This window comes from Corylus avellana, chromosome 2 (genome assembly GCF_965113065.1).
Source record: "Corylus avellana chromosome 2, dhCorAvel1.hap1.2, whole genome shotgun sequence".
Taxonomy (NCBI): domain Eukaryota; kingdom Viridiplantae; phylum Streptophyta; class Magnoliopsida; order Fagales; family Betulaceae; genus Corylus; species Corylus avellana.
This window is the reverse complement of record NC_142491.1, coordinates 35271532-35281238: the sequence shown is the minus strand read 5'-3', so window position 1 is coordinate 35281238 and position 9707 is coordinate 35271532. Positions and strand designations below refer to the sequence as shown.

The window sequence follows — 9707 nt, the reverse complement described above, 5'->3', positions numbered from 1 at the left end:
CGACCCGCCAGACCCGTACAGTAACGTGTCTAACGGGTTGACCCGTCAGACCCGGCGGGTCGACCCGCCAGACACGAAATTTTCGGGTCTTAATTTGGTAGACCCGATTACGACCCGAACCCGATTAGCCCAAACTCAATACCTGTTTTTTCGTGTTCGTGTCAGGTTCGCGGGTCGTGTCAAAATTGCCGGCCCTAAACACAAGGGATATACAAGTAAATCCAACCGAGATAGTTGTGGTAGTCACAAATTCAAGAACAACAGGGGAGATTCGTGTAATTTACACAAACCTCGACTCAAAGGCATCGCCGTACCTTTCCTTCCTCTTTGCATTGAAGCTCGCAGATCGGAGGGCCGCTAGGAGAGCTAGGGTTTCCGACTCAGTAATGCCCCTGGTTCTAGGGTTTTCTCGCTCGCGCATTCAGTCTCCAAGCGATCGCTGAGCTCGTTCGAGTCGACTCGGAGACCCAGAGGGGGTGACTCGGCCATGTACAGCGGGTCCAGTGATGGCGAGAGCCACGAGGCCACGCAGAGGAAGATCCCGCCGGCTTCGTCGATGCCTTGGGCCCGAAACCTCCGCCGGTTCATCGGATCCGGCACCGGACTCGGATCCGAAGCCCTCATGGGTTCGTATTCTCTCTCTTTATCACATTTTTTCACTATGTTTTTCTTTTCAAAATTTTAGTTCGAAATTTGTCTTTTTGTTGTTGAATTCCTGGTATATATACATGTGCGTGATTTTGGAGCTGGTGATTGCTATAGGCAGTGTTTATTCTGCTTTGTGATAGTATTTTTCCAAGTTCGTTTGTTTTGGGTTTAGATTTTCCTGCTATTGGGACCTGAATGTTGAGGAACATGAATGGGTAAGGTAATTAGGCAGTTTTGGAGTCTTAAACTAAATAAGATGTGCTTGATTAGCAATTGAGTGCGGTCTCTGTTAGTTGTTGAGAAAATGGGGGAGGATCTTGAGTATTGGGTTATTTATCATTAGGGAACTGAGGAAATGGGAAACCTACGCTCAATTGATCCCAATAAAATCATTTGGCTTAGTTATATGCATTTTTTTATAAGTAAAAACAAAAGGGTGCAATAACTTTTTAACGTTTTCTTTTTCTTGTTAATGAAATGTTTGGATTGAGAATGACAGAGGAAAGTTACCAAATTATACACACACACACACACACACACACATATGTGCAGTACTTTACATGAACATATACTCTGTCTTGGTGAAAAGCCCCTCCCAGTATTTTACGGGACTAACCCACTGTGCTATGTAATTGTTGGGTTCAAGTCTACTTGCTGAAATTCCTTCCTTGATATTTATAAGTTTGCCTTTTCATATTTTTAATATGTATGCCTTCTAGTTCCCTTATTGTGTGCATGGCAGTTTATTAGTATTTATGGAATACTCTTAATGAACTGATATGTTGGTTGTTGACATACGCATTCATACATAGCATGTACATGCAGACTAGGTATTTTTTCTTGATATCAAAATGTGCATTTCCTTTTGATTTGACTATTTAACTTAGTTTTTTTTTGTTGGCTTTTCCTTTGTAGAGCTTGAAACAAAGAGAATCTTGCTTGATATATTTAAAGAGAAGCAACAAAAAAGTGCTGAAGCTGGCACAATCCCAAGCTTCTATAAGAAGGCACGTGCTAGACTTGAAGTTTGTATTTGACTTTAAAATACTGTAGATTAAGATAGTATGTGGACTAAATACAAGGGGAGTTGCTTTATTGCATTATTTCTTGGTGTATATGTTCTTTGGCAGACAACTTTCTTTGTTTCTGTTCTGGTTTTGACTTGCTTTACATATATGCAAAAGCTGATGACAAACTATTTCTGACTGCAATTGGAACTTTTAATGCTGTTTTTTGGATAACTTCTTTTCCTCGTTCCCTTTTATGGCGCACTCATTTTCTTTTACTTCTTTCTTCTTCTGTATATATTTTTTCTCGGGGTTCAGAAACCTGAAGAAGGATCCATTAGTCACAGGGTGCAGAGGCTGGCAAAATATCGATTTTTAAAGGTATCATCCACATCTTCCTGCCTGGACTGCTAATTTTTGTTAGTTTTTCCTGCCAAATTGTCTGGTAATTTGTGTTATTGGTGACATTATCACCTCTCATTATTGCAGAAGCAATCAGATCTATTGCTTAATGCTGATGATCTAGATGCAATGTGGGTTTGCCTAAGAGAGAATTGTGTAATTGATGATGCTACTGGTGCGGAAAAGGTCTGTATACCTCACCATCTTTATCTGCTTCCTGCTATATCAAATGTTGTTTAACATCATTCATCAAATTCTAGCTTTTCTCTAAATATTTAAAATCAGCAGTTGTGCTTTTTTTGCAAGATTGTTCCAAAGTTCCAATAAATACCTGCACTATTTGTGCAGTACTTAGTTATGCAATTATCTTTCTTTCTTTCGTTTATTTTTTATTTTTTGCTGGAAAGCATAGCCTATGTAGAATGTGCCTTTATTTTTTTTTTGTAAGTTCAGATGTGGACCAGAAAGTATAACCCACTTCACACTTCACTCTAGTTGCAAGCTGTGTATTACCTTTAGTTGCTAGCTGTTTATTCTAGTATCATACTGATACTAATACATCTCTTGATTTGTTTTCTTGTAGATGAATTATGAAGATTTTTGCCACATTGCCTCTGTATGTACAGAGCAAATAGGCCCTAAATGCCGGCGCTTTTTTAGCCCTTCAAATTTCATGAAGTTTGAGAAAGATGAGTCAGGAAGAATTGCCATTCTGCCTTTCTATCTTTATGTGATGCGTACGGTGGGTAGTGCTCTCTAGATGCTTATCTCTTAAATTTTCTGAAAGATTAAATATATCTTGTGAGGTGCAAGCCCTTTTTGTTCAACACTCTGCTGTTTGCTTGTACCTTTTGCTGTGGATAATTTTCTTGACATCAATGATTCTGTTGCATTATGCTGCCCATATTCACTCCTTTTATTTGTTTGAAAGAACTTATCATTTATTTATTTATTTATTTTTTGTTTTAAAGATGTAATTTTGTTTATCTTCTTAAGATTTATGCATCTTGAAATTCATATTTTTAATGTGGATTTTTTGTCTTCAGCATCCGTTTCGGAGGGCTTATCAATTAAATTTGTTAAATTTACAAAAACATCCTTTAGATTGTTTACTTTACAATGTTCAAAAGTAGTAATCTTCTTGTAACAGGAATATATTGGAGAATCGTGAGGGTGTGAAGTCTGAAGGGCTAATAAATCTGTTACAATTTTGCTTAGGTAGTGAAGCCATTTGATTTGGCCATGATTTCATGCCATTTGCATTTATTTTTCTTTGTGAGGATTCTGATTGTGTACTCTTGTTTTCTCCAAATATTTGAAAAGTGGTAGTGATGGAGCATACCATCTATGTGCTAATAACATTTTGAAGTAGAGATTATTTATGTTCCATTCCACATGTTCTTACCGGAACTGTTGAACACGCATAAGACTTAGTGACTTCTTAGCCATTGCTATTTCTAAGTTGAAACTCACATTAGATTTTTGTGGGGATTAGGCTGTATAGTTTTTTACAAAGACCCTCTCTCTCTGTGTCTCTCTACACTAACGTCACCATTCTTTCTTCAGGTATCGCTTACACAGGCCAGAATTGATATGAGTGAGCTTGATGAGGATTCTGATGGCTTTCTACAATCTCACGTAAGAATTCTCAACATTTGTTGGCAACATTTAAAATGAGATATTGGGTCTTTCTTCTCTAGTAGGATCATTATAATTCAATGTCATCTTATTTTTCATCATTCTCTATGTATAAATCCATAGTTATTCGGTTCTTGTTTCAGGAAATGGAAGCCTATATACGAGGCCTTATTCCTAATTTGGCACAATTACGGGATATGCCATCAGCCTTTGTTCAAATGTATTGCCGCATAGCTGCACAGAAATTTTTCTTCTTTTGTGATCCTCATAGACGAGGTCCGCTATGGCCTATCCTTTAGTTACAACATAGAGTTGATTTGATACAGTCATTAATCAAGTACCATCCATTGAATTTTTCATGTTGGCTGACATCTAATACTGGTGTTTAATTGTTAGTTGCGGTTAATATTTTCCCGGGGTACATTGTGGCGAACCTATTCATCTTCATTTACTTTAGAAGTTCCTTGCACTAAAAACTACGTGCATTAGTTTGATTGGGTTACGACATCTCTAATTTTATAATTTGGTATCAGAAGTGAAAATTTTCAGTAAAAGGATGAACATGAGTATTTTGATATTAAATCCTATCAGTGACATGTATCATGTCTGACTTTGTTGATAGCTATGTTAAAATAACATGAATGTTGTGGGATAACATGAATGTTGTGGGAGTCATGTGCTGAAAGGATATGGGGAAAGTTAAAATCTCTCTACAGCGTAAGTTGAGCAGTGAGGATGCAGAAATGACGTTTTTTAATGGTGGAGAGCAGAGATGGAGAAGATGTGAATGATATACATGTACTGGATTTCTATTGATTGCTTGGATTCTCATTGATGATATATATTGTTTGACAATTTTTAATTTCTAGGATAATTATTTACTCATAGATTTAAGTACAATGTTCATATATTTTTGGACTTTACTTATCAATAATACTATCAAGCATCTCTCTCCTCTCTCTCTCTCGTCGGCATGTTTTAGCTTGTGCCGGTTTTTCTTTTCTGTTATATGGGAATCTTGAGGTGATGTCTCATTGAATCTAAGTTGTTTGAGTTGGTGGTGGAGGGTAGGTCCTCAGCGATACAGATTTTCAAAAGGATTAGGGGTTGTGTTCGATCCATTTGCTTGGGTACAGCTAGAGTCTCATGGTTGTTGGCCACTATAAAGGATTTGATTCTAGAGGAGGGGACGAAGGAGTTCTGATGTTACGCTAATGAGAAAGAGGCCATGTGGAAATTGGTAGTGGACTTTAAGTATGGGTGGCAGCGGGGCAGGTGCTGCTCTAATGGAGTCAACTGGTGGGGCTATGGAAATTCATTAGAAGGGGTTGGAAAGAGTTTTCTAGTTTTACGAGATTTGACGTAGGGGACTGCTCCAAGGTTAGTTTTTGGCATGCCTTTTGGTGTGGGGTGTTGCCCCTTAAGGGAACGTATCCATAGCTGTTTAGCATTGCCTGCCTTAGGGATGCTTCAGTGGCAGATCATCTTCAGTTCTCTGACAGCTCTCTGTAGTGGAACGTTATTTTTGTTAGAGCAGCGCATGATTGGGAGTTTGAATTCTTTACATCATTTGTTGATCAGCTGTACTCCATCAGTTTTAGACAAGATGGTGTAGACAAGCTTTTTTTGGATCCCCTTCAAGAGAGGGAGGTTTGAGGTTAGCTCATTCTATGATGTCTTAATCCCCCATGATAGCACCCTTTTCTTTGGAGGTGTATTTGGCGGAGTAAGGCCCGTTTGAATGTGGCTTCTTCGCTTGGATGGCCGATTTAGGTAAGATCCTTATTATGGATAACTTAAGGAAGCGGCATATCATCATGGTTGATTGGTGTTTGTGTAAGAAGAGTGGAGAAACTGTCAACTATCTGTTACTCCATTGCAAGTTAGCTAGTGCTTTATGGAACTCGATCTTTGATTTGTCCGGCTTAGTGTGGGTCATGCCTCGTCGAGTGAAAGATCTCTTCACTTGTTGGAGAGGGAAGTTTGGTAGCTCTTTGAGTGAAGCTGTCTAGAAGATGATTCCACTATGTTTGATGTGGTGTATTTGGAGAGAGAAATTACCGAAGCTTTGAAGATAGAGAAAGAATGGTGGCAGAGTTAAAGGCCTTCTTTAACTCTCTTTTCCGTTGGATGGTGCCTATGATTGTTTCCATATTTTTAGTTTCCATGACTTTTTTGATCATTTTTTTTTTAATTTTTTAAATTTTTTTATAGTTACGTGTTTCTATTGTTTACATCCCCTACATACTTGGGTACACCCTTTTGTTTTAATGAAATCTGTTTACAAAAAAAATTAATAATAATACTGTAATTTTTTATGACAGGTAAAGCCTGCATAAAAAAGGTGCTGCTAAGTAACTGTCTCCAGGAACTGATGGAACTGCACCAGGTAGATTGCATATATCCTAAGCTTCTTGCTTCTTATTTCATAACCGAACCATCTCCATTAGGTAGGCATTATGCATGGTTTTTATGTTTACTTTGTTATACTAGTATTCTTTACTTATTTTCCATTATATTATTGGCTATGTTGTAAAATATTGGCTTTTTTTTTTGGTCCAGCTTGAAGAGGTGTTGATGCACTTCATATAATAGCTATTTTTGTTTGGAATTGAGTTCTGTGGAAACTGTATTGTAATTTTCTTTATGGCTGGGCCTATATGATATAAAAGGCAAACTGGCTGCATCTTATTGATGGCTTGTGGCTTGTTTCTCTTAATTTATAAAAAACTATGCACTTCATATAATAGCTATTTTTGTTTGGAATTGAGTTATGTGGAAACTGTATTGTAATTTTCTTTATGGCTGGGCCTATATGATATATAAGGCAAACTGGCTGCGTCTTATTGATGGCTTGTGGCTTGTTTCTCTTAATTTATAAAAAAATTTGGAAGCAATTTTTGTTTGAAATTTTCAATTATAATTTTGACTGATGAATGGAAGCAGTAAATGTTGTGGGGGATGAAACCACCGATTCTTTTGTTATTCATATATGTTGATGAATAGGACATAATTTTTACCTATAATAATTTCTTTTGATTCATAAGAAGATGAAGTATATAAATGAGCTGGTTTTCTACTGTATCTGATTTAGAAGTGTGATATATTGAACCACATCTCTAGTTTCTATGGACAGTGACTTGAAGTCAAAACTAATTATATATTCTAACATTTTACCGATGTTAGGAGAGCGAGGAAGAAGTTACTGACACTGAACAAGCTGAAAACTGGTTCTCCTTGACATCTGCTCAACGCATATGTGGTGGGTACTTTGCATGCTGAAGTTCTGGTATTTGTTTTCTCCTGGTTCCAATTTCCTCCCTATTTTGTTGTTGTCTAAAAGATCTTAATAGTATATGATGAGATGTGCTGGTTCAGTAGGCTGTCGAAGTGCAGATTGGACAATTTTTTTTCCCTTGATAAAGTTTTACTTTGATATTGATTTGCATTTGTTTCATGAATTTGCTTAAGAATACAGGTAAGAATAACAAAGTGAGCGAGTCTTTTTGTGATTTTCTTACTTAAACCATGTTTTGTAAGCTTCATAAAGAGAGAAGAATTGAGTAAAAGAGGCAAAAGATGTGTGTGTGTGTGTTGGGGGGTGGGGGGTGGGGGAGGGAGGGGTTGGTGAAATGTTATCTTGTTGAGTTTCATTATGGTGGCATGTTCTATGAATTATATTAGCTCTCAGCAAAAACAAATGCTTGTCTCATACAGTGGGTTTCATTTGTCTTGTATGTATCTCTTGCTGTTAATCTCGCAATAAATGTTATGATGTGTTTGAAGTGCTTAAGACTGCTGTCATTGGATTCATGTGGCTAACTGCACCTTAATTCTTTGTGCAGACATGTTTCTTGCCCTGGATAAAGATATGAATGGAACATTGAGCAAGCAGGAGCTTCGAGAATATGCAGATGGGACTCTGACTGAAATTTTCATTGAAAGGGGTAGATATCAACACCAGTTTTTACATTATTTTCCTTCCTTTTCTATGTAAATTTGGATTTCACTTTTCGTATGTTTCCTTATTTATTTGTTTTACCAGAAAGGGATAGATCCTAATATACTATCTTATGGATAGCACTATTTGCAGACTATTGCCCTCTGTTTGTTGCTGCTTTGTAGTTTGACCATTGCATGATGGCCTTCTGTTAAAATATGTGTCGTGAGCTCAAAGGGTAGCTCTTGTATTTTGCCACTTATCTTGGAATGAGTCAGTAAGAATAGCTTCCAAGCTCTGCCTTTTGTTTTCTTTTGGATGCAACTAGGATATATCTCAAGAATGCAACTTACATTTATGGTTGAGTTGAGACGTCAGAATGTCTAAGAATCTTAAAGCCCAAAAACACTTTTTGTCTCTGGTTATTTTGCCAAAAGATAACCAACCATATGATTAAAATACCATCTAGAAGTACCATGAAAATGATGTTATTGAATTTTTCTTTGGTTTTCAAACAAGTTTATTGTGAAGTAGTGGTGGGCATATCACCACCATTGACTAAAATATTTCTAACTTTCATGTTTTTCTTGATCTTTTTTCTTTTGAGTAGTATTTGATGAGCATGTTCGCCGTGGCAAAAGTGGTGGAGGAAGTGCAAGGGAGATGGATTTTGAAAGCTTTCTGGACTTTGTACTGGCCCTAGAAAACAAAGACACTCCAGAAGGGTTAACTTATTTGTTTCGATGTCTTGATCTTCAAGGGAGGGGTTACCTTACAACAGCTGATATTCATTCTCTTTTTAGGTAAACGTCTTCTTCTGCATTGAACTTTCGTAACGGTTTAGAATCTTATTCCATGATTTTTCTTGTTTCCTTTTCTTGGTTGCTGAAAACAACTCATCTATATCCTCTTTCCTCCCATCTTCTTAGCAACCGCTAAGTATGGAAGAAAAAGAAGGGGAGCATCCAAAAGCTTGAGATGTTTCCTGATACAACCTTCCAACATAAAACCTCTGTAGTTTCCTGCTTGTGGTACTAGAGCAGTTCTGCAAGTCTCAGATTACCAGAGACATGTATCTAGATTCCAGATATATTAGGAACCATTGAGGTTCTTTGTAGTGTCAGCTTCGTTTATAGCATGTGATTACCATTCTAATATATCTTCTTCGTCCTCTTAATCTAAATTAAAACAGGGATGTACACCAGAAATGGATCGAGGGTGGGAACTATGAATTGTGTATCGAGGATGTAAGAGATGAAATTTGGGATATGGTTAAGCCAGCTGACCCACTAAGGATTACATCAGCAGATCTACTTTCTTGCAAGCAGGGTGGGACTGTGGCCAGTATGCTCATTGATGTGCGTGGTTTCTGGGCCCACGACAACAGAGAAAATCTTCTCCAAGAGGAGGAAGAGCCAGAAGAAGAATGACAAAAGGATCTACTATATGGCAAACTGCCTCTCAACTAACAAAATTGTTGTTTGAAGTTTAGTGTAATATTTTTATAGTGTGATAACTTTGATGTGTTTTTACTGGTTTTCTTTTTATACGTAGAATTTGCTGTGCATGTTGTTGTCACTTGTAAAAGAATAACGTATTAGCTGTTGATTGGAAATTTCTCCTCTCTTTGTTTTTGTGTGGAGGACTTGTGTAAACCGCCCTATGTCTTCCTGTGGCACGGTTTTTGCATTGAATCGCATTCAGAAGCTTCTCTTCCTTTGTCTATAAATTCAGCCCCTCGCAGTATATCTTGTTTAATTGCTTGACGCTTCCGTAGCTCAATGGTGTATTCTCGTTCTGGTGTACATAATAAAAGGTTGGCAGGAAAAGCTGAAACTGTTGTTTTTTCAAAAGAAATTAAATTTCACTTGGCGTAGGGATGATGGCAATTTGCATGTAATGTTTAGGTCATGTTAAAGTATGAGTATAAAACTATGTAAGTCAATAACTTTAACTTAAAAAATTGACCAAACTTTTCAATTCTAACCTATTAATTTTGTGCTTAGCTTATGTTGAGTTTGAGTTGGGTAAAAAGTTGTCGGTCATGTTTAAGCATGATTATAAAACTATAC

The 9707-nt window shown here is 37.2% G+C and overlaps 1 protein-coding gene and 1 non-coding gene across 3 annotated transcripts; both read left to right on the top strand.

The window, feature by feature from the left end:
* Positions 1–245: 245 nt before the first annotated feature.
* FASS (tonneau 2 (TON2)) lies at positions 246–9351 on the top strand. 2 transcript variants are annotated; one of them, XM_059594506.2, is made up of 12 exons: positions 246–626; positions 1564–1655; positions 1974–2036; positions 2145–2243; positions 2641–2799; positions 3624–3695; positions 3839–3971; positions 6020–6084; positions 6882–6957; positions 7541–7642; positions 8246–8438; positions 8828–9351. In XM_059594506.2, the coding sequence occupies exons 1-12, from the start codon at positions 488–490 to the stop codon at positions 9063–9065; spliced, it is 1431 nt and encodes a 476-aa protein (XP_059450489.1). In that variant the 5' UTR covers positions 246–487; the 3' UTR covers positions 9066–9351. The 2 variants fall into 2 exon arrangements, with proteins under 2 accessions (XP_059450489.1, XP_059450498.1); XM_059594515.2 differs by lacking the exon at positions 1564–1655.
* LOC132168333 (small nucleolar RNA snoR104) lies at positions 8592–8709 on the top strand. The gene has a single exon (XR_009438847.2). It is a non-coding gene; the product is annotated as a small nucleolar RNA snoR104 (small nucleolar RNA).
* Positions 9352–9707: the final 356 nt, after the last annotated feature.